Source organism: Chanos chanos, chromosome 8 (assembly GCF_902362185.1).
Source record: "Chanos chanos chromosome 8, fChaCha1.1, whole genome shotgun sequence".
Lineage (NCBI taxonomy): Eukaryota > Metazoa > Chordata > Actinopteri > Gonorynchiformes > Chanidae > Chanos > Chanos chanos.
In genome coordinates, this window is record NC_044502.1 from 39,029,716 (window position 1) to 39,054,748 (window position 25,033).

The 25,033-nt window shown below is 43.5% G+C and overlaps 1 protein-coding gene across 1 annotated transcript; it reads left to right on the plus strand.

The window, feature by feature from the left end:
• Positions 1 to 4,511: 4,511 nt before the first annotated feature.
• Positions 4,512 to 25,033, plus strand: arid1aa (AT-rich interaction domain 1Aa). Its single transcript, XM_030781740.1, has 21 exons — positions 4,512 to 5,437; positions 10,617 to 10,823; positions 11,696 to 12,240; positions 12,316 to 12,394; positions 12,609 to 12,728; positions 15,728 to 15,968; positions 16,106 to 16,195; positions 16,293 to 16,463; positions 17,582 to 17,906; positions 18,622 to 18,764; positions 19,053 to 19,156; positions 19,390 to 19,599; positions 19,746 to 19,950; positions 20,066 to 20,198; positions 20,281 to 20,453; positions 20,919 to 21,060; positions 21,178 to 21,300; positions 21,449 to 21,545; positions 21,646 to 22,465; positions 22,560 to 22,690; positions 22,822 to 25,033. The coding sequence occupies exons 1-21, from the start codon at positions 4,529 to 4,531 to the stop codon at positions 24,718 to 24,720; spliced, it is 6,867 nt and encodes a 2,288-aa protein (XP_030637600.1). The 5' UTR covers positions 4,512 to 4,528; the 3' UTR covers positions 24,721 to 25,033.

Sequence of the window (25,033 nt, forward strand, 5' to 3'; positions counted from 1 at the left end):
ACGGAATTAGCTCATGAATCTAAGCACATGACACTCATAGACACACGCAAATATATTCTAATTCAATATCTTTTATTATGAAAATGCGTAACAGCTTTTCCATTAAATGTAGCCTAGACCTTGAAAAAGCCCTACCACAAGCGGAGCAACACATGAACGCGGTGTACGGATGTAGAAGAGGTGACAGCTATGTTATATAGTGCGTCAGACTCCTGAAATCAATCATGTTGAGATTCTGTCTCGCTTTAGAACTTTGATTTAAAGTAGACCACATAAGCGCACTATATCTAGAAAATGTGACGCCACGTAAACGCAGAGTTTGACGCAACTAATCACCTTCAAACACACTTATGTGCCGTGGAAGCATCTGCAAGGTTGGTAAGCTGTGCTGTGGTTTTTAGCGCACCCTGTACAGTTGAAATGTTTGGAAAACATGGAACGGAATTTTGAAATGAAACTCCCACGTCAGTGCTGCCTTGGTATGCGTTATAAACACAAACTGAAGTTTTTGAGCCCTTACAGTTGTTTTAGAGGCTATCTGTACCGAGTACTTGGGCATCTCCGATTTCTGAAAATGGATGGAAGAGGTTTACCATTTTGTTGTATTTTCATGTATTTGTTTTGATTAGTGAAAAATCACAATTACATACTTATATCAGGTGGTGACCACGGAAAGTGCTTTCTAATGAGATCCAGGATGCAAAGACTTGTACATTACTTGTGAAATCTTTTACAGAACTGAATGTTCCCCATGAGCCAGGAGGGGGAGGAACAAACGTTGCTTGTTCCGGGTTCGTGGTCCTTGATCCAGTCCACTTTTTAACATAATCCACAAGTTAAAAACAGAGGCCAGTCGAGTGAGAGAGTGAAATCCAGCAATGTGAAAATTAATGATCCTGAGTTCTAACCTGTATAGTTTTTCTATATATCTGTGTGAATGTGTGTGTGTTTTTGATGCATCCCAAAAGAAAACAAGATCATGCCTTAAAAGATTATACATCCTATTCTCACAGATTTCAAACATACTAAAAATACCAGTTCTCCTGTGTGGAGTTGCTCTTCGTGTCCTGTTGCTATGTGAAAAGATCTGTTGAAGCTTTGGGTACTGCCATATGCTGTATATTGTCCTTTACACCACAAGTTCAGTGCAGTACAGTTGATGAGTTCAAAATATGTTATTTGCACATTTATGACCAAATTCATGCAGTTCTTACTTTTTGATTGCTTATTTATTTCTTTATCCATTTGCAATATAGATGATACGCCTGTTCCAGGTTCTTGTAACATATTATTATCCAGATAAAAAAATGTCAATTTTTTTGTGTCCCTTTCTGTACATAACTTTTCTTTATATGTGAATTGGTCTGTTCCACATTGAATTATAGAATGTACGATGGTTTTTACGTCACAAGCACGTGAGTATGTGTGCGTGTGGACGTGTTGATATGTTTGTGGTGGAAGTAGGTTCTGACCAGTGCTCCCAGAGTGGCTCTTCCTTCCTCAGCACACTTCAGAGTGTGGGCTTGTGTGTGTAACAGCTTCCCAGCAACCTGCTGGATGAGGCCCAACTTCCCAGATTCTGTGCTTTTGGAGTCCCATGTGGGGGTGTGTCTGAGAGCAACGGATTGAATGGGCAAGATTTAACTATATGACTCTACCATTTCCTCTCTAAGCCTTCTGTGAGCGTGTAACTGATTGGAATTTATAGGACAACAATGGGGGTGTGTGCGGTCCATGTGGTCTGGTTAAGGAAGCAGTAATCTTACATGTACTTGTTTTGAGCCTTCTGGTAGATAATAATGAAATATTAGGAAACAGGACTTGTGCTTTGATCATGCTTGTCTCCAACTGGTGTCACAACTTAATAATTCAAATTATAAATATTATTAATTGGTAAATGTAAGAACTGAGGCTCAGAAAACCGCTCATTCCTAAACAATGCACATATCATGACATTTGGAATAATAATAGACACTTTTCTACTCACCAGGCCTCTGGCCTCTTATATTAAAAGGAAAACAAAAAACAAACAAACAAACAAAAAAACACTTAAGAACCACTCTCACTATACTGGAGCTTGTATTGTTTCCCCACCTGTAACCTTCGTTGGATAAAAGCATCAGCTAAATAAACGTAAATGTAAATGGTTTTTCAGAAAAGACTGAACAAACAGAATTTTATTAATCCCATTCCACGGAATGATTCCTTATTGCTGGACCTTGGTTCCTTTGCACTGTTAATTCTTTTGATGTAGACGGGAAAATATTTTCCTTTACAGAAATTAATATTAGCACTCACAGTCAAATGCAAATGTGGAATAGCGTGTTTTGGGCATGTGAAAGTAATTTTGCATGTCGAGTGTTCTGAGTTATATTACAACGGAGACATTAAATCACGGCTGCATCTCTAAATTTCAGGTCAGTTTTCTGTCATTGGTGGTGGACATTTTTTCTTGTTTTTGTAAGCTGTTTCTGAACTTTTTCTTTTGGACAGATCTTTTTTCCCTGAAGGTTCAAATTATTAGCTAAGCAATCAATAGCACACCTCCTTCAAAACAATCCAACAATAAACAATAGATGCACTGTTTTTTTTCTAAGTATTGTATGCATAATGCATAATTTTGAGGAATGTAACACAATAGTTGCAATGTATCATCAAGGGAACCATCTCTTAAATTAGCACACGATCCTTGTTGTCTCGTTCTCATTATGAAAATTATAATTACTGTGCTCATATTTTGTTACATATGCTTTAGTCTTGAATGATGTAAAAATAAAGTGCAACCATTGCTCAAAAAAGGGACTTGATTATATTAAAAAAAGGACATTCTTGGTTTCTTTCCTCTGCAGCCTCTGGTTTTCAACTATGTCAGAGAAAATGTTAGAGGGAACACGATGCTTTGCTGCAGTTAGCTCCAAAAACATATTTGGCATATGTGATATTACCAGTTAGAAATGTGTAATTGCAATCCTTCAACAGGCGTCTTTACAACACTTTAATTTTGTAATCAGTCACCAAAACTCAAGATACAGTTTTGTAATGATTCCAAGGCAAGGCTTACAAGAAAAGACCAAAAAAAAAAAGAAAAAGAAAGAAAGAAAGAAAGAAAGAAAGAAAAAAAAATCTAACACAAACATCAACATTTCAAAATAAAAAAGTGGTGAAACATTGAATTGGATCTCCCCACTTCACAGGGCAAGGCAAGGGCTGGCTAGTGTAGTTCAATGCTGGCGGCTCTGTATTGCATTAAGGCTGTGCTGTGCTGTGCCGTGCCGCCCATCCCCCATACTCAGATACTAGAGTTGTGCTGCTTTTGCAACCAGCCAGGCCTCTGCTAGAGTGAGGGGAGAGGGGGTGGGGAGAACAGGGGAGCGGGGAGGGGGACTGGAGAGGGTGCCTTATTCATTTCGAGTGATTCCCCCCCCCCTACCCCCCAGCCCTCCTGTCTGTAGATCCCTTGGCTATATTTCTTTATATTCCAAACCCAACCACAGTATAAATAGACAGGAATATTTTGTGATGATAATGTATTCAACATTGAAGCGGCTTGGTGTGGTTTATCTGATTTTCTTTCCCTCTCCCTCCCTCTCTCTTTTTTCATTTTCACTTCCTGCTTGCTGACTAGCTCAGCCCACCAGTCCTCCCTTCTTCGTTCTTTCCAATGCTTCACTCAGGCAGTAATGCTCTCCCTCACTCACATTACTCTGTGCTGTAACTCACTCTGAATCACAGCGTAAGCTTGGAGGAGCATTCCCACAGGGGCCATTTGAATTCATTTAGCCAAACACAATCACTAATTTTAAGAACACTTCGCTGAGTGTGTTTGAAAAATAAAACAGGATATGTATGTATGTTAATATATATTGTTATTTACATTTGCGCACGTCTGCTGTGCCAGATTTCCCCTGCACTGGGCAAAAAAAAAAATATCCCACATAGGGAAAAATCCCTATAAGTTTGATTGCAATCCAGGTTCATAGTCATATATTAGTCAGTCAAAATACCTGTAGTTCTCTTTCTTGAAATGGTGTTGAATTCAAGAAAATCATAAACCATTGGATGTGGTGCAAATATATTGTAAACGTTGCAGTTTATTGATCATTTTGTAGAACAGATCTATGAACTGCACTTTTAGTTGTTACTGTTATACAATGTCAAGTCCCATACCAAATCCGTTCCGTGGTCCAAAGATACTCCAGTCCGTACTTCACTTCTTTCAGCGTACCTCAGTAAAATGGCTGTATCTCACTGAGCCTCGTGCTGGCTTGATCCGTCCCTCGGCTGTAGTCTAGCTCTGTAATAGAACCCCCCACAAATTTTGTGTCGGTTAAATTCATTCCTGGGACCTTAATTTACGTGATAAGTGGCTCTCAAAACAGAACCGGCGGTGGAGTCCGGATTCGGTCCGGTGTAAGGGATGGGGATGAATCGGGACACGGGTAAATGGTTGTAAAACTATTGTATTTACATTCAATGTTTAGCGTTTGATTGTGACTGACTCGCCGAGAGGGAGAGAGGGGTAGCTATCATGGCCGCTCAGGTCGCCAGCGCTACCACTCTCAACACCAGCCCGCGTTCCGAGCTAAAAAAACCGGATCGAGACCCAAAGGAGGAGTCGGTACCGGGGGAGAAGCAGCAGGAAAATAAGGAGCCGGGATTAGAGAGTGGATCTCCGGGTCGTGGGGAGCTGCAGGACGGGGCCGATGTTGGAAATGCAGGGGGAGGAGGGGAGACTGAGATGAAGAACGGCAACGGGAACCCGCCAAGGGTGAATAATAACCAAAATGATTCCGTTGGACCCGATGGGAATAACCACCCCGGGATGGTACATCACCACGCATCCGCTTTTCCGCCACCTTCTTATGGCTACAGTCAGCACTACGGCCGGGCCCCTTTTCATCAACATGGCGGACAACAAAGCCCTGGCATGGCAGCTGCAGCGGGGCCAGGCGCGCTGTCGAGCAACATGATGGACCCTTATCAGCCCAACTCTCATGAACATAGCTTCCCCAATCACCAGTTTAACAACTACAGTCCATTCCCGAACCGAACTCCGTACCCTGGCCAAGGATACGGAATGAACTCCCCGCGTAATTCTCAAGCTCAAGCGGTAGGGGGGCAATCAGCCAAGCAACAACCAGCGGGAGGATCTACAGCTATGGCTGCATCTTATAGTAATCAGAGGTATAATATGGGAAATCCGCAGCCAACATCAACTCCAACTCTGAACCAACTTCTAACCTCCCCAAGCTCAACAAGGGTCTACCCAAATTACCCACCGAGCGACTACAATAACCAGGAAGGTGCTAATAAGGGACCAACAGACTTGGGCAGTAGTGGCCAGTATGGTGGGGGCCATCCGGGTTGGCAACAAAGGACCCATCACCCGCCGCCTATGAGCCCGGGAAGTACAGGGCAACCACTTGGTAGAAATCAGGTAAACAGGCAGTAACAATGTATTCGTGTAACTGTGTGTTTCTGTTTGCTCTGTTCATTCCCAGTCTTAGTTCATAACGCAATGAGCCAGCCATTGTCTATCCGAGAGACTCTAAAATGGCTGCCTCCCTAGTTTTTCATACACCACCTCATGTAACAGCATTTATTTGGATAGAATAACGTCTCTTTTACAGTTTAAGGAAGCACAAATAGCTCATATTTTTAATTGAAGCAAAATTAGTATGTTGGAAGAAGCGAAACTCATGTCGCAAGAGGGTGAAATAATGAAAAGGCGTATTTTGTCCGACTTGCTCGTCGACCAAGGCGGCTTAAACGTAATTAAACTGTTATTCGCTCAGAAGGCGTTTGCGAGAGTAAATTTTGTTTAGACACTAATACTGTTAAAACTTTTGTGTAGTCTTTGTCGAAGCTATTAATTTTATGGTGTAATTTGGATCATTTTCCTTTAAATGGGAAATAGCTGTAAAATACACCCTTAACTGACGTTAACTATTTTAGCGAAGCTCCGTGTTCTTTATAAGACCTCAGCGTTTCATAGCACTTTGCCTTGATATTCCCTCAGTATATTACTTATTTTAAGTGGCAAAGAAATGTATCATGCGACAAATACTGGTGTGGTTATATGCAAAGACAAAAGTTATAATACGGGCAGCGGATTTGTAGATTTTGTTATCGTTGTGCTTATGCTGCTTGTAAACACTAGCCAAGTTATTTGAGTAAGTGCAGATTGCTTTGCTCTGGGATTTGAATTGTGGAGGTAAAATCCTTCTGTCAAAGCCAGGAGACAGTTGGTCTTGGGTTGACATGCTAGCTGTGATCTGATTGGCTCTTCATCCTGTGCTCTTGGCCATTTATAATTGCATATGATGTAACACGACAACAATTCTCTGATTAGTTCATGTAGTATACCTTTCAAACTTTTAGATGACGCTTCTGTTTCCTTGTCCTCTTCTTTTCTTTTCTTTCTTTTTTTCCCCCTTTTAGCACCGACCTGAATTCCTGGTGATCCCTTGTAAAATTTATTTTTCCCTCCAATTATGGCTGCACTTCATATTCATTTTTAGTTAATGAATCATCATTTATTAGAGCTGCTGTAGAGGGAAACACAGAGATGAAGCTTGAAGTTTGTGCTGAGACTATTCATAATAGAGTGTCAGTTTTGACATCATAACAGACACTGTAAAATATGACCATCCTCTCTTTCCCCCGTTTTAATGTATTATTAACCTTATTAACATTTGGGGTGTAGTCTCTTTGTTTCATATTTGCTCTTGTGGACTGTATAACATATGATGCCGAAAAGGCCCAGCGTTGTTTGGGCTTTGTCAGAAAACAGATTATTGAAGGGTTCTGTTAACTTGCATCTAAGAATTTGCAGTAAAAGATGACCGGATTTAAAATATGTTCCTGTTTGGAAAATTTTGGTTGAATGTGAGTCCAAAGTGAAGAGTCTTGATCAGCTTTGCATCTCTTGTCCTGTATTTGCTGGGGTGTATGGTTAAAATGATGATGTGTCTGAAGCAAATCGTTACACCTTGTTGTCTTATCAGGAAGTAGGAATGTATCTTGTGGTATAAATTTAGTTCTGGCTCTGTTTCTTTTGATGGTACTGCTCTTTGTTCATGGTCCAGTTTGAGATTTTTGGTGGTATACCTTACATTTCTTTTATATCGTAAAGAATATGTGTTTCACATTAATCATTCAGTTTACCTGACAACTCTTTCCCTCTTCAAGACCAATGCATTGCTACTAGGAAAGGATTTCACTGAGGTATGAGATGGCAAGAGCACAACATTAGTTGTTCTCTGTTTGTGCATAGACACAATGAGTGGATTACTTTATAGTCTTGCTCTAGCACTTGTTAAATTTCCATAACCCCTCAAGATGCAGAAACCAGGAGTTCATATTAGCAGTGTATGATGCTTGGCTAAGGACAGGCCACAGAAACCAATGAATTTTACTACATTTCAGCCATTTCAGGTCTTATTTACTGATTGTTATTGGTTTACAAATAAAGTACACAGAATATTTTTGTTTATTCACACAAAGCTGGTCTAACAGCTCATGTTTGTGAAGATTTAGGGTCTGCCCTGTAGAGATCATTGATATAGTTATTGGTTTAGCACATGAAAAACAGTAATGTGCAAAAAATACAGACAAGCATTGTCCGTTGAGGTGAGGTTTTTCTTTACTGACCTCAGTGGTATGTAGTTACAGGTGATGAACAGTATTTCTGCTACAGACAGTTTGTATGTAGCGTTTTTGTTTACTTTCTTGGTATCTACCATAGACTCTGGGAGTAGACAGCAAGATGAATAATGTTCTTAACCTTTCATAACTGTGCAACTGATTTCTCTTGTCGTCTGTGACACTCGGGTCAAAATGCTCGCTGTGACTAAAACACTCTCTTAAGGCTTCCTACTCTGTAGGTTTTATATATAATGGTAGAAATCAGAGGTCCTGACTCGCAAGCAGGCCCTGCATTCATCACCATCATGTCCATCTCGAAACATTTCAGTCAGGTTAAACGAGAAATTTCCCTCAACAGTTTACTTATTTTCAGGAGTCATTTTGCTGAAAATACGGGTACGCTCCGCGGTTAGAGTGTATCCCAAGTTCATTGCTTTGAATAGTGAAAAGTCGTTTGTAATCTTTCCAAAGGTTTTGTGTGTTTGAGTAGAAGTGTGTGCTCTCAATCTATGAATCTTTCATCCTGACGTCCAACAGTTAGCTTGTGAACAGGGGTGTGCACTTTCGGGTGTCTTCACTGTTCAGTGGACAGGTAATTGACTGAACTTGAGTGGTATCTCTGTCTGTGCTTGTTTTTTTTGTCACATTTGTTCATCTCAATAATGAATGATGACATTTACGGTACACTGAAGTTTTTTTGAACTTGAATCTTTTCAAGTTCAAATCTAAATCTTTTCTCCCTTAACCGTCGACAAGCGCAAACCAGTGTCACTTCTATTCACGGTCCTGTCTCGATCAAAACTTGTCAGTGATAATGTCTTAGTCCCAATGAAGCTGATTCCCTCCACAATCTATCCCAAAAATTGTAAAGCCTCCCCTTTTAGCTCTTTATTCAAGTGTTTGTGTTCCCTGAGTCACTGGTTTCTGTTTTTGATGCCAAGAACTTCCCAAAATATCCTGTTTGTATTGGCAAATCAAAAATGAAGTTTTGGTTTCTGAGTGATCCGACGACGTTTGTTCCTAGATCTGAATTAGCTGTTGACGGGAGCCGTGCACTTTTTGTGTGTCTTCTTGTCTGCCCCCGGTCCATCTGTTTGAGTTAAAGTATCCACCCCATCCCCCATGGCCAATCAGAGAGGCAGGCCAGCAGTCTCCCTTGCCAAGGGAGCCTTCACTTTATCTTATGCAGATTAGCCATGTGCAGCCCTTATTTATTTCATTTCAGCATTTGGAAGCTGGGAAATGTCAAGAGTGCCTGTTTTTTCCCAGCCAGTCTAATTTATTTACCAGAGGGGGCTTTCTCTCTGAACCGAAACACCTTCAGGCCAAACCCTGTAAGCAAAGATGAACTCGAATTTGGCACAAGTTTCATTTAAGATGAGAAGGCCCATCGTCCAGGCTTTTCCTTTTTCTTTTTTTTTTTTTTTCTTCCATTCATCGAATTTTTCTACGGATTCGGAATGCAAACAACTTGCCTTTGGAGGGAAAAACTGGAACATTACCTACTTAACTACTCATCTGCAAAGTCCACAGTGACTGTTAGCAATGCCAAGTTGTAGAAATCAGGTGCACCAGAAGAGCAGTTCTCATTCAGAGAAGATGAAATTAGTTGTGCTGTAAATAGACAAGTGAATTGTACACAAAGGTTTAGCATACTGAATACGTACAACTGCTATTCTTATGACTGTGATTCTGATCGATCTTGATAAGTTTATCTACCTCAGTTGATCTAAATTTATGCTCCTGCGTAAATCTTTATAATTATGAAGGAATGTGTTTATAGTCAGCCTGTTTTTCGAATTGCATCTTTTTTTTTTTTTTTTAAGATTCTTGTTAACATTTAAAGATGCGCAGATTGGCATATTCATAATGATGACATTTTTAATTTCATAGAGTAAATGTATGGTGTTTATAGTCTTTGTCAGTTTGTTTGAGCCTACATCTTGAGATTGTGACCAAGGAATTACTTCAGAATCACACAAACTAGAGTTAGTAAGATACATGTGTTGGTCATATGAGTGTCTTTTGAAAGAGAGTGACATTTTCTCTCATTTTCACATGTTGAATGATCCAGTTGATTCCTGTATCTTTCAGTTCTACTACTGTATAGGTGATTTTAACCATTAATGTTGACATTTGCTAGTCAATAATGCACCGGAATTAATTTGAATTTTTTTTCTCAGATCTTAATAGAGAGAGCCGTATTCAAGTGTCCTTCTGAGTGTCAACCATCTTTTGCTTATCAACAAACTGTATTAATGTTATCCGAAAGTCATGTCAGAATAGAGAACACGAAAATTTCTCTCTGCTCTCTGTTTCTGTCTCTCCATTTTTCTGAGGTCCATATTTTTTCCAGCTTGTCATTCACTCAGTGCCAAGATTGCCTTCTTAAAAAAAAAAAAAAAAGGAGGAGGGGGGGACGAAACAGCAACCTTGGCTCTGGCTCAAATGGGAGTACAGCTGGGATGTGTTAAATATTCGCCAGTCTGCCCTCCATTTGAAATGAGTTATAAATAGCAGTGTTGACTTCCTTAACTAAGGCAGAGTAAGGTAACACTCAGGTTAATTACCGTGGGAAACACAGAAAGAAAGTTTCTTATGTCTGTGAAATTACTCCGCACTGTTTTCCGCTCTCTTCTTTCTCTCCCCGAGTGTCCTCTTTTCATTTCTGCTACTTTCCCTGTAGTTATCCATTTTGATCTCCAAGGCTGACTTAAGCACACCAAAAGAAGTTTGAGCGCGCACACACACACACACACACAGCCACGTACCCATACACAGTGCTTTGTGTCCTTTCCTTACTATCGGCTCACTGTATACTAAAATGAAATGCCTCACTTGAAATAAAATGAAACTCCTATACCGTGTTCTTATATTATGTACTAGCAGATATACATAGATGCAGTGTTAATCCACTATCTTATTATTATTATTATTATTATTATTTTTTTTTCATCCTGCGCCCGTAGACTCCAGCCTCTATGGATCAGATGGGGAAAATGCGAGCTCAGCCATACGGAGGAGGCAGCCCGTACTCCCAGCAACCCCACCAAGGGCCTCCAGGAGCGCAGCAGGGGCCTGGCTATCCAGGTCAGGGCTACGGACCCCCTGGCCCTCAGAGATACCCCATGGGCATGCAGGGGCGCACCCCGGTGAGCATGCAGTATGGCCAGCAGGTCAGTGGTTTCCCTCTCCGCCGCTCCCCGTCTTAAAGTATAGCTGTTTTTTTTTTTTTTTTTAGTAATGTTACAGGTAGGATCATAGTTGTCTGTTTCTAATCAGTTCTTTTTTTTTTTTAATGGAAAAATTGACCACATGCTTTTGATCTGTACTGTGCACAGCCTTTGTCATAACAGGTTTATATACAGTATGATGGGAGGGTTTGGTCACTCATTTGACACCTCTCATACAACAACCAGTAATTCTGCTGGTCACTTTGTATTATATATGTGCTGTTATGTCACAGTAATACATGACTCTCCTATCTAGGTACTATTATGATATCAGGAACTACTGTCAAGTGGGACTGAGGGAGCCTTACCTTAAATTTCATACATGCATAAAGTAGAAACCAGTAAATTAACTGATATCGATATTTGAGTATGCTAACGTCTTTGCCTCAATAACTGATTAGTCCTCACATCAGAATGTGAACTGTTGCAACCTATTTAGGCAGTTGTAGACACAATTAGAGTTTCATGTAAGAGTAAATCTACATTTACCTAGGTAGTAGTACCTTCCTCACATCCTTTTGCTTGAGGATTTAGCTTACATATGCACTAAACTGTGGGGTTAAATTTCTTTAATTACATGTTCTTGTGTAAAAAAAACTTGGGAATACAAAACAGCTATGACATCACTAATGAGAACCCTTCCTACTGAGTTCAATAACACATGCATTGTTCAGTGTGACAGTATAGTGTTCAGAACTTTGCATACTTTTTGCTTCTTTGTTCAAATCTGCTCGATATATTTCAACCCATATGTTGTATCAGTGTGGACCCATATGGGATGTGGTGACTAAGTTAGATGTTCTGTTTCTGTACAGATGGCTTCATATGGACAGCAGGGACCAGGGGGCTATGGGCAGCAAGGCCAGCCTCCTTATTATGGCCAGCCAGGCCAAGGTCCACATTCTCAACAGCAGTCTCCATACTCACAGCCCCCTCCTGGCCAGCCGGGCGGGCAGGTACCCTATTCCCAGCAGTCCCACCCACCTCAGCCCTCCGGCCCACGTGGCCAGGGAGGAGCCCCTTATCAACAGCCCCACATGCCCCCGCAGTCTCAGGGGCCAATGCCAGTGCCAGGTGCTCCGCAAGGCCCACCCCAGCCGCCATACTCTCAGCCTCCGGCACCCCAGCCCAGTCAGCCACCCTATTCCCAGCAGCAGGGGCCCCCATCGCAGCCTCAGCAGCAGGGGAGCTCGCAGGCTCCTCCTGTGTCTCAGGCTCAGCCAAACTATTCTCCTGGCCAAGGGCCGCAACAGCCTCCATCACAACAGCCCAACCAGGTACCCACACCTGCTTCCCAGCAGCCCACGGGTCATGGACAATTACCACAAGGCCAGCCCACACCATACTCTCAGAACCCACCACAACAACAACAACAGCAACAGCAACAGCAACAACAACAACAACAACAACAGCAACAGCAACAGCAACAACAACAGCAGCAGCAACAGCAGCAGCAGCAGCAACAACAACAACAACAACAGTCACCTTACCAGCGGTTTCCTCCTGCCCCTCAGGTAATCCCATCATTTAGTGTGTCGGCTTTCTCGTGTGGAAATAAGTGACCTGAGGCAGTGGATTTGAATGTGTATGTGTGACCGTGTTATTTGGCTGTTTATCTTGAGTCATTGTGTGCGTGAGATTATGCATATTAGTTTTGTCCAGCATTGTCATGTGCAGCTGTGGATTCATTCAGCTTTTTTTTTTTTTTTGTTGCTCACTGGCTCACAGGAGATTTCCCAGGAGTCCTTCAGTTCCCAGTCTAGTGCCCCTTCATCCAACCAGCCCATGGCCTCTAGCAAGAGCGGCTCCGAGGATGTCAGCATGCAGGGCCGGCCTTCCAGTTTGCCTGTGAGTTGATCAGTCAGTCTCTCTCACTCTCTGTCTCTCCCTCCCTCTCTCTCCCTGCCCCCCCTGCTTTCTGTGTGTGTGTGTCCCGATCTTTAACTCCTCCTTTAATTTTCATGCTCGCACAGAAGCCCTGTGGGACTCTAGCTTTTGGAAGATTACGACTGAATTAATACTTATCATTGTAAATTGGATCATTTTCACAAATTTACACCTGCAGTGTTCACCTATGGAGGTGATCTTTCCATCTCATTACTCAGCTCATCATTAGCTTGTTAATGTGAAAATTTAGTGCTTTCTCATAAATCTTTGCTCACCGGGGTTGTGTTCAATGATGTCTCAAATGAGTGAGGTGGGAACATTCAGAAATTCACTCATTAAATAATAACATTAAATGTACATATTTTCTACAAACAGAAACTGCTGTGAAAGATTTCATTGTAACTGTAATCCGTAGATGTTGGTGCAGCGTGATAGGTTCATTCTTATTTAAAAGGAACATGTGTTATAGGTTGATGGAACTTGGTCTTGGGGAAAAAGTATCGTCATGCAATTGCTATTGTGAATCTGAAAAATTGACCTGTAGAACAGCAAATTCAGATATTATGGATGTCAGAAGGAAAAAAACATGGTTTCTTAATCCAAACCTCTATTCTGAGTGTCTTGATACATCTGTATGTAGACCAAAATGCTGTTTACATATAGTTTGGTAATGATTTGGAGAAAATATAAATGATAATTTTCATGAGTAGGCCTATTATCTAGGGTGCGCAAATATTATCAACAAACAATGCTAAAGCAGAAGTCAGTTTAAATTTGCATTTCACCTTTAGAACAAATGGAGTAATGGAGTCCAGTTATACAATGACTGACTGTGCAGCTTGTCTAGTGTGTAAGGTAGGACCTCAACACCATGCCCCATGTCCTCATGAACACCGTCTGTTACAGCCATATGAATGGGAGATTGCCAGTGGAAAGAACTAGTTGTTTTAGTGACGATTATGCTGTGCAATTTGGAAAAATTCAGATATGTTGAGTTGGACAAATCTTTGAAAATTCTTTTTTTTTTGGTTACTTTTTTTTTAATATAAATGTAATCAGATACTATAAAAGATATGTGAGTTTTTTTTAACTGGGCAAATAATGAGTAAGTGTCCTGTCATGCACCCGGTGGAAACCAGCAAATATATCAATACTGTGATTGTGAAATATGCCACGTGTACCTCAGTGAATGAATGGTCCTCGCATCAGGATGTGAAGAGAAAACCTTTTCAGGATCACTTGTAGACACATTTAGATTTGCTTGAGAGTGCTACACGATCAGCTGAATTTACTAGGTATCGGCACCTTCCCTTCATCTTAAGTCCTCTTGCCCGAGGACTTAGGAAATCTAGGTATTGAAGGAATTTGCAGAATCATTCCTGGAAGGTTATATTCGTCAGATTTTGTTTTTGAAAGCACACAGTTCATGTCTCAGTCACTGTGTGTGCTTGAGGGAGAGGAGAGAGTGGAAAAAAAAGAGAGGGAGAGAAGGTGCTCTGTGACCTGTGAATCTGAGAGGGACAGATGGAAAGACTTGGCTGTGCTGACTCAGCACACGTGCTGCTCAACTACTGTAACCATGGCAACCCCAGGGACGCTATCACCCCCCCCCCCCCCCTTTCCCCTCTCTCTCTCTCTCTCTCTCTCTCTACATGAGGTAAATAAGGCCAACAGCCTCTAGGTGTGTGTGAGTCTGTGTCTGACCTAGCAAGAAATGTGTCAGAGAATTCAGTGTTTGTATTAGAAAGGAGTCACAGTTGGAATGTTTGCTTTTGATAGGGAAACCCAGAACAGGTTTGCCATGCCATTGATTGCCGCATCAATGTGAGTTGTGTGAAATTCTTGACTGTGTTAAAGTTTTGAAAGCAGTGCAGATCTTAAATTTCTTTTACTGATTTCTCGCTGCTGGAACTTGGCTGAAATCTCATCCCTTATAACATGATAATATGCGGTACAGATTTAATTGGCTTTTCTGCAATTCGCTATGCATTTAGGTTTCATTTTCGTCATTGAGATTTATAGAACATCAGTTTGTTTACACAGTCTACCTTTGTGGCATTTAATGGATGGAATAGGTGAACCTGAGCTTCCACTGTAAAAATCAAATGAGCACTACCTGCCTGAACTATATGTAACTTATCTAGAAGTGAAAGGTCAGTACATGCTCATTTTAGGATGTGTAAACTCATTTTAGCCATTCTAGATCTGGTGCGGGATAAGATGCTTTTTTTATGTCACTGTCTGATTTGATTTAAGATTAAGTCCTGTATACAATATGAATAAATGATCGCCTGCATCTCTCGAATTATGTCATGCATATGAAACAAAATTGTTCTTTCATTAATGTGTTCTGAGAAGGTAAACTTTGAACACTTCACGTTAAACATATGTGAACTGAAAAGATTTTTTTGAGATGTGTGTTTGCCTCTGTTGGGAAGTTTAGTTGCGTATAATCAGATTTTTCTGTTGACTCCAACTAATTTTTCAGAGCAGACATCACTTGATGCATACTAAATTGTCAAGTGAATGGTGTGTTAAAAGCCAATATAGTAGTATGATACTGAAATAAAACATTTATTTATTCATTCATTCATTGCACTGCAGTAATCTCATAGTTTATCTAATCTTTATCTAACAATTTTCATTCACATTAAAAATGTGATGTGTCAGCATAAAGAACACAAGGTGCTGGACTGATTCAAAAGCACTACAGACTCTCTCACGTTCTGTTTACTCTGCATTTTACAAATTAAAAACTTTTTTTATATATATAATATACCAAGGGTGTTTTAAATATGTGCCAGTGTGGGTGCAATTTCTTTTCTTTGACACAGAGTTACTTTTATTATCTTTGAATAGATTACAGGCAATGATTTGAGCCAGAAATATCATTACGCTGAACAGTGTGGAGGACAGTGCTGTTCAGCATGCATTATCTATCTTATTCTCTCTGACTGTAGGATCTGTCTGGCTCCATTGATGACCTGCCAACAGGCACTGAGGGCGCACTGAGCCCTGGTGTCAGCACGTCTGGTGTATCCAGCAGCCAGGGCGAACAGAGTAACCCCGCCCAGTCACCCTTTTCCCCTCACACCTCTCCTCACCTGCCAGGCATCCGCGGACCTTCGCCCTCACCCGTGGGCTCGCCTGCCAGTGCCACCCCGTCTCGCTCTGGTCCACTTTCTCCCGCCACCATGCCAGGTGAGGCCAGGACAGTACACCACGCTTAACATTTTTAAACAGTGAAAGGTACTCTCACCGACACACTCAGCTCAGGTTGTGTGTGGAGTGCCGTGTCTCTCGTTCTGAACAACATGCACCTTAATCTCTCCGCGTAGGGAATCAGATGCCCCCTCGGCCTCCTAGCGTACAGTCTGATGGAATCTTGCACCCTTCCATGAACCAGTCTGGCATGGCCCAAGAGAGAGGTAAGCTGGTTCTCAGAAGTTAGTTTTTTGTCATTTTTACTCAAATGTTCAATAGTTCATAAATGAATTTGCTCTCTGTCATTTCTATCTCTTTTAGGATTTATGCAAAGGAACCCTCAGATGCCCCCTTATGGGTCTCCTCAATCTGGGTCTGCCTTATCACCTCGTCAGTCGCCCGGAGGCCAGATGCTCGCTGGGATGGGACCTTATCAGCAGAACAACTCCATGGGCAATTATGGCCCGCAGGGTGGGCAGTATGGTCCACAAGGTGAGCTACCCCAGGCAAAGAGCACAGTTCATGTTCACAGCCATTAGTCCATCAGAAATCTAAATTTGACTGGGAAACGGGAGAGAACCACTCACAGAATCTGCTTAAATGTAATGTTGTCTGGCCAAGTACAGTTTGAAGGTTCTCTGTGTGCCTTTTTTATTTTTTACTTTATTTATTTTTGCTCGTCAACAGAGAGTCTCCAAAACCAGCATTATTTAATTGGCATGTGTAAATCGGCACCAGCTGCATTGAACCGCTATTTTAAAAGTGGCTTCGTACCTTACTGTACTGTTTGGGCAGTTAAATAGCCAGCGTGGAGCAGAAGCTGAATCCACTTCAGGATGGGTGACTGCCGTTACCATGGTGGACAGCTGGAAAGTATGCTGAAGTACACGGTGCCAATCACCTTTGTCTCAGCACCTGTTCTATAATTTTGCAGAACTGTCTGTACTCCTGTCCCTAACTGAGTAATTTTTGTCACCTCTAATTTGTTTCACGACAATATTCTTGTTCCGTTGAGTGCACAGTCGCAATTTGCAAGTTTGTCTCTCATTCGATTGTGACAGAACTGGGACAGTCGTAACGAAACTAATTATTGTGAATAAAAGTGAGTGCTAGTTTGAGTTTAATAAGTTTGTGTAGCTACATCTTTTTGTTCTGGGTTTCAGCTTGTGTTCTCTGTCTGTCTGTTCTCTCTCTCTCTCTCTGTCTCCCTCTCTCCTCTCTTTTTCTCTCTCTGCCCAATGGATCACAGTCTCGCTATTTTTAGCTTTGGTGAAAAAAGGCAGCTGACGTAGCACAGCTCACGTCAGTTGAGCTGCCACTGTGACTGTGTGCTAGAGCTGCACCACAGTCTGCTAATTCACTCAGGGGACTTATAACTTCTCCACAGGCCCGACAGTGTGGCATACGTGCTCCATGCTGTCTTGTTCATAATGTCATGAATTTGTTTTGGAGGTTTTAAAAAACGATTTTGCTCATTTTTGGCATAGAACGTTTGTGATGACAGGTGTTCGTTGTTGAGCATTTCTCAGTAATCAGTAACCCACGTGATGATGATGACGACGATGATGATAAACAACTTTGTGTGCTAACAAAAGTCCCTGTCTCTGTAGGTTACCCTAGGCAACCAGGGTATGGTGGAATGCCTAATGCCAATTATCCTGGTCCTGGGATGGGTGGCTCCATGAATCCTATACCTGGGCAAGGAGGAGGACCTCCGTATGCAGGCATGCCACCTGGCAGAATGCCTCCGGGCCAGATGGGTGCTCGACCCTACGGTCCCAACATGGGCCCCAACATGGGTCCTAACATGGGTCCCAACATGGCCAACATGCCTCCACAGGTGGGCTCAGGAATGTGCCCACCGCCAGGCCTTAACCGAAAGCCCCAGGAAGCAGGAGCCATGCAGCATGGAGCCACCAACTCAGTACACAACAGGTATACCCAGAAAATACATTGCTTCTGTATAACTCTTTGGCTTAGCTCAAAGAGCCCTGTAATAATCATGTCCAACACCTGTACATGATGTATCGCTGATTTCACACACAAATATATCCTCCAGTCATGGCTATGGCAGATACATATCATAGGACACTGCTGCACACACTGCCTCCTCGTATGTGTTTGTGCACAGTCTAAAGAAACTGTCAAGTACCTAGATTTGACTTGAAATCAGTGAGATGTGTCATGTAGGACTGTTTTGACTGTCAGGTTGTGCTGTGTGTTAAAGGTCCAGTGGAGATGGTCTAAGGCGAGGTTAGACAAGGCCAGCAGTGACAGGGCTACAGCACTCAGGCAGAGCAGCTGAGCTAGACAGACAGATGAGGGACAGATAGCCCTGCAGGGCTTTGAACTGGACACCATAGGCCTCTGTTAACATTGCTGTCAGGAAGAGAAGCACATTGAGGTATTTCAGCATTGTTGAGCAGAGCTGAAAGCATACAAGTGTCTGGATTAATAACCTCAGTTTGAACAGCTACCATATATCTCAGGATAGTCATGTGTGTTGGCGAAATTCAAAAGACTCTGGGAAATGCCTTTGTTTAAATCACACTTGCTACGGATAGTTGTCAGTTACTAAACCAAAGCATTTTCTGTTCCCTTCTGCTGGTTTACAAACTGAGAATATTCTGTGTTGTATTACAACCTGCAGAATGCCTGGTTATCCTAACATGTCTCCTGGTATGATGGGGTCGGGTCCTCCCTATGGCCCTACTATGAACAACATGCCTGGCATGATGAACACACAGGGACCACCTTACCCTATGGGCAGCAACATGGCCAACAATTCCAGTGGTGAGAATGATCCACAGAGGTCCTGCTTTACACTGATTGTCATAATGCTGTAGTCCGGTTACATCAGTATTTTATGTCTCATCCATGGTCAGTAAATGCTTCTTCTGTCTTGATAATTTATTAAAACACTTCAACTGTTGATAAGTTTCTGGACATTTGTTATTGTTGGATTTTTTTGGAGGATAACTATAAAGCAATTAAATGTGGTTTTAAATATGATTGATCATACATGATTCAGTTTCTGTGGTTTTACTATATTTTTTTTAACTAAACGCTTTTTGTGTCCAGGCATGTCCCCAGGCCCAGAGTTTGGTCTTGATGGTAAATTAAACCAGGCCCAGAAGTTGAACAACAAAGTTGAAGGGACCCCCAAAACAGAATCAAAATCCAAGGTGACCAGCCCATCCGCCACTGTTAGTATTAAAGTTCAACTCACCAGAATGCAAGATGTTTGTGATTTTAATGCATGCTTGTCACTATCTTTCATCTTGAAAGAATGTTGCGAGCAGTGCTTTCTAGCACAATGGTTTTAAAAAAAAAAAAAAAGTAAACATATGGGTGTGGTAATATAGGACATTTCATGTTTCCTGTTCATCCACTGATCCGCTTTTGTAATTCTGCATAGAAGTCAAGCTCTTCCACAACGACGAACGAGAAAATCACTCGTCTGTATGAGCTCGGCCCGGAGCCAGAGAGGAAGATGTGGGTGGATCGTTATCTAGCCTTCATCGAAGAAAAAGCCATGGGCATGAACAACCTGCCTGCCGTGGGCCGCAAGCCCCTCGACCTCTTCCGCCTCTACGTATCGGTCAAGGAGATAGGTGGTCTCACACAGGTGAGGATGTGGGCAGGTGATGAGAGTGTGCGCCTTAGTGCGCACACAACCAAGAGAAAGAATTTATGGATGAGGTTGATGAGTTGAAGTTTATATATAAATGTCTTCATGTGTCCTCCTTTAACAAGATTTTATCTTGTCCGCAGGTGAACAAGAATAAAAAATGGCGGGAGCTTGCCACAAACCTGAATGTTGGTACCTCAAGTAGTGCAGCCAGCTCTCTGAAGAAACAGTATATTCAGTGTCTGTACGCATTTGAGTGCAAAATCGAGCGTGGCGAAGACCCACCACCTGATATCATGTCCACAGAAGGCAAAAAGAACCAGACCAAGATTCAGCCTCCTTCTCCTGGTCAGTGTGAGGCAGACTCACAAGTAATAATACACTAGTCACTGCGATGAACTCCGTCTCTCTGCTTGGTGCGGTTTTACATGTGTATCTCTCCCCTTTTTTTTTTTGGGTGCAGCTGGATCTGGTTCTCTTCAGGGACCTCAGACTCCACAGTCCACCACCAGTTCCATGGCTGAAGGAGGAGACCTGAAGCCCCCTACACCTGCATCCACCCCACACAGTCAGATGCCCCCTATGACAGGGGCCAGGTGAGTTTAGAATCATCCTTGTATCAATCTCTAAAACGCTTTAGGAGTCTTTGGATGGCTTCTTACCCACTCTGTTTCTTAGGAGCAGTGTGAACCTGCAGGATCCTTTTGCTGATAGCAATGACCCAGCCTTCTCCAGGAGAAATGCTATGACCCCTAACTCAGGCTATCAGCCTGGGATGGGCACTCCAGACATGCCTGGGCGGATGGGTCCTTATGAGCCCAACAAGGACCCCTTTGGTGGCATGAGAAAAGGTAGAAGCACTAAACTGAATTTGTGGTCGTATCCTGCTAGTTGTTTGTCAGCTTGGTCAAGTCTGTCTGTCTTTTTAGAATGTTGCCAATGCACATTTATTAAAGAGGCCTGGTTACAAATACTGAAACCAAATGCTGTATATTGAAGGAGGTCATTCACTCAACACTCCAGTGCAGAGGAACTTAAATACTGATGGCTTGGCAGCCAACTTCAGACCTAGAAAGGTTTGGAGTTTCTGTCTAGATTAAGACAGGTTTTTGTCAAAACGTTGCGGTTATTTTGCCTCTGAAAATTGAGAATTGAGCTCCCCTCTCCAACGAGAGAGTTTGGCGTCTGACCGAAAACCCAACAGGTTATCTATATTTCTAAATAATGGTGAACCGCTATGATGAAGACACATTTTGAGTTCTATCCTGAAGGATACTGTGGCTTTTTTGAGTTAAATGTTGTTGTCTTTTCTCCAGTTGGGGAGCAGTTCATACCCTCTAGTCAGGGTCCAAACAGTGGACTCGGAGAACAGTATAACCGTGGACCTCCAGGTCCCATGGGAAGCATGCCAATGGGTCAGCGACAGCAGTATCCATATGGTCCCGGTTATGATAGGAGGTAAGGCACAGCAACCTCCACATTACACTCTAAATGCTTTAAACTCTAAATTAATCCTTTTTGAGAAGCCTTATGTGCATTGGGTGATAATTCTGTTTTTCTCCTCTTTATGTGTAGGCCTGAGTCTGGGATGGGCCCAGAAGGCAGCATGGGACCTGGAGTACCACAGCCAAACCTGATGCCTTCCAATGCTGATACTGGGATGTACTCGCCAAACCGTTACCCTGCTCAGCAACAGCGGTTGGTTCATTTATAAGTGTTTTTTTTAAGTAAATGACCAGTGCTGCCAATTTCTTTCTTTTCACAAGAATCTCAGCAGAATTTTTGTCCAGGCACTTTTAAAATTAAACCGGAATTGCTACTGAAAAACATATCGCTCTCTCCGCAGACATGATTCCTATGGTAATCAGTATCCCGGCCAGGGTCCATCTCCTGGTGGCCCGTACCCAAATCAGCAGCCAGGAATGTTCCCTCAGCAACAGTCGGTGAGTGATAAAGCGGCCTGTTTATAAATAAACTTGAGAGTCTAATCGAAAAATTTACCAAAATTGATATATTTTTACTGTTACCTTTTGTGTTGTTCAGAACTATAAGAGGCCTGGTGAAGGAGGGTATCCTCCTGCAAAGCGGCACCATGAGGGTGACATATACAGTGGGCCATTCAGTGGGCAGCAACAGCAGCCTCAGGTTCCTCCCTCTGGCCCGTCAACGGGTCAGCAGGACATGTACAACCAATACGGTGGCTCTTACCCTGGCTCAGAGCGGCGCCCACCTGGACCACAGAACCAGTTCCCCTTCCCATTTGGTAGGGACCGTATGCAGGCAGGGACTGGTCCCAACTCCCAGTCTGCCATGCCGCCACAGATGATGAGCAGTCCCATGCAGTCAGGCCCTGATGGCCCTCAGGGTGGCATGTGGCAGGGTCGCAGTGAGATGGGTTATCCAAATTATCCTCCCAGCGGGCCCACACAGGGTCCTGGCTATCATGGCATTAACCGCTCCGAGGAGATGATGTCATCTGAACAACGCATGAACCACGAAGGGCAGTGGCCCGGGCCACGGCAGCCACCCTACGGTCCTGCTGGGGCTGGCCCGACCATGAACCGAGCGCTGCAGTCTAACTACCAGTCTCCCCAAACCATGCAGAACCACATTCCACAGGTGTCCAGCCCCACACCCATGCCCCGTAACATGGAAAACAGGACTTCTCCTAGCAAATCTCCTTACATGCAACACAGTAACATAAAGATGCAAAAGGCAGGCCCCCCAGTCCCTGCGTCACACATTGTTCCTCCCCCGGTACAACCTCCATTGATCAGACGGGATCTTCCTTTTCCTCCGGGCTCTGTAGAAGCCTCCCAGCCAGTCCTGAAACCACGCAGACGGCTCACCATGAAAGATATTGGTAAGAGAAATGGGTTACACCAGAGTGTCACTTAATGATTTGTAGTTTTGTGGAGTACTTGAGTGTGATCTTTGTCGATTTTTTACCTTCATAGGCACACCAGAAGCATGGAGAGTTATGATGTCTCTGAAATCGGGTTTACTGGCTGAAAGCACATGGGCTTTGGACACCATTAACATTCTGCTGTATGATGACAACAGTATTTCTACTTTCAACCTCTGTCAGGTAAGTCAGTGCAATAAATCATGATCTGTAATTGAGAGTCTTGGATTAAGAGTCTTAGATTACTTGTGTAACTTTTCAGCCAGCCCTGTAAATCCCTATGGGTAGCTAAACCGCATGCTCTTATGTTACAGCTTCCTGGTTTCTTGGAACTGATAGTTGAGTACTTCCGGCGCTGCCTCATCGAGATCTTCGGCATCCTGAAGGAGTATGAAGTTGGTGATCCTGGTCAGAGAACCTTGTTGGACCCAAATGCTCTCAAAGAGGAGAATTGCGCAGATGAGGATGAAACGCTAGTGGATGGCATGGAGGAGGATGGAGAGACGGAGGAAGAAGATGAAGAGGAGCATTCATCATCACGACAGCAAACACGAGTCACAGAGGGGCACATAAAAGACGATAAACAGAAGTCAGGTGGTGACTCGCAGGTGAAAACAGAAGACGGCAAAGTAAAGGAGGCCCTTTCATCTGAAGAGCACAGTTCATCAGAACCACCCTCCACAGATCCCGCCGCTTCCCAGAAGAAGCCCAAACAGGCAAGCAAGTTTGATAAGCTTCCATTGAAAGTGGTACGGAAGAAGGACCCATTTGTAGTGGACTGCTCGAGCAGACTAGGCCGGCTGCAAGAGTTTGACAGTGGCTTGGTGCATTGGAGTGTTGGTGGGGGAGATACGACAGAGCACATCCAGACCCACTTTGAGAGTAAGATGGATCTGCTGGAGCCACAGGAACGACCACTACCCAGTCAGACATCTGAACAGAGGAAACCACCGAGGGAAGAGAGGGAGACACCAACGTCTTCAGGATCTTCATCCGCTACGGAGAAAAAAGAAGAACAGAAGAATTCACAGCCAGCAGCTGCAGAAAAGGTGGTTGATGCCGCTTCGGAGCCAAGGGATGAGAATAACTGCCCAGCCTCTGAAGACGCGTCACAGAAAGAGAAAGACAAGGAAGAGTCAGAGAAAACAAAACCAGAGGTCAAGCCCCCACCCTCCAATAGTGGCTCTACTCTGCCAAGTCAAAGGAACTTCACCATTTTAGAGGATGAGCCACATAGCAAGGATGAAGCTCCACTCATCACAATCTCTGATTGGCAAGACTCGCTTTCCCGTCGCTGCATATGTGTTTCCAACATTGTCCGCAGCTTGTCCTTTGTCCCTGGTAATGACCTGGAAATGTCCAAACATCCAGGCCTTCTACTGCTGCTGGGCCGTCTGGTGTTGCTGCACCATCGGCACCCTGAACGTAAGCAAGCACCTCTCACATACGAAAAGGAAGAGGAGGCTGATGAGGGCATGGGCAACAACAGGGATGAGTGGTGGTGGGACTGTTTGGAGCTGCTGCGTGAGAACTGCCTTGTGACCTTGGCCAACATCTCGGGCCAGTTGGACCTCTCTATCTACACTGAGAGCATCTGCTTGCCTCTGTTAGACGGCCTACTCCACTGGGCTGTCTGCCCCTCAGCTGAGGCCCAGGATCCCTTCCCCACGTTGGGGCTGAACGGAGCTCTGTCCCCTCAGAGACTGGTCCTAGAGACACTTAGCAAGCTCAGCATCCAGGACAATAATGTGGACCTTATTCTGGCGACACCTCCCTTCAGCCGCCTGGAGAAGCTGTTTGGGAACCTGGTGCGCCTCGTTGGGGAGCGGAAGGTGCCTGTCTGCAGGGAGATGGCAGTTGTGCTGCTTGCAAACCTTGCCCAAGGCGACAGTCTTGCGGCTCGTGCCATCGCGGTGCAGAAGGGCAGTGTTGGAAACCTTTTGGGCTTCCTTGAGGATAGCTTAGCTGCCACACAGTTTCAGCAGAGTCAGGGATCTCTGCTTTCCATGCAGGGGGCGCCGTTTGAACCCACCAGTGTGGATATGATGCGACGGGCAGCACGAGCTTTGCATGCCCTAGCCAGGGTGGAGGAGAACCACTCGGAGTTCACGCTCTATGAATCACGGCTACTGGACCTCTCCGTCTCTCCCCTAATGAACTCAGTGGTGTCCCATGTCATCTGTGATGTACTCTTTTTGATTGGCCAGTCATGACAGCTGTGGGGAGCGATAGCTCCACCTTCTCTGGTTTTCATTCCCTCCCTGTCTCCTGTTCCTACTGGTACATTTGTGGTGTGTGGAGAATGAAAAGTAGAGAAAAGTGACTGCCCCCCCCCTCTTTTTTTTTTTTTGTTAATTTATGCAAGCCCCTTCAGATTCCACCCTCTGACCCTTTTCGCTGCGTTTCACTTTGGGAAGGATGTCACAATTTAACTGTGGATTGTGAACCAGAGGCTCGGCAAACTGACAATGACTGAACTTCATGCCAACCAGATGACATGGACATAAACCCCAGATTTTGTGTGCT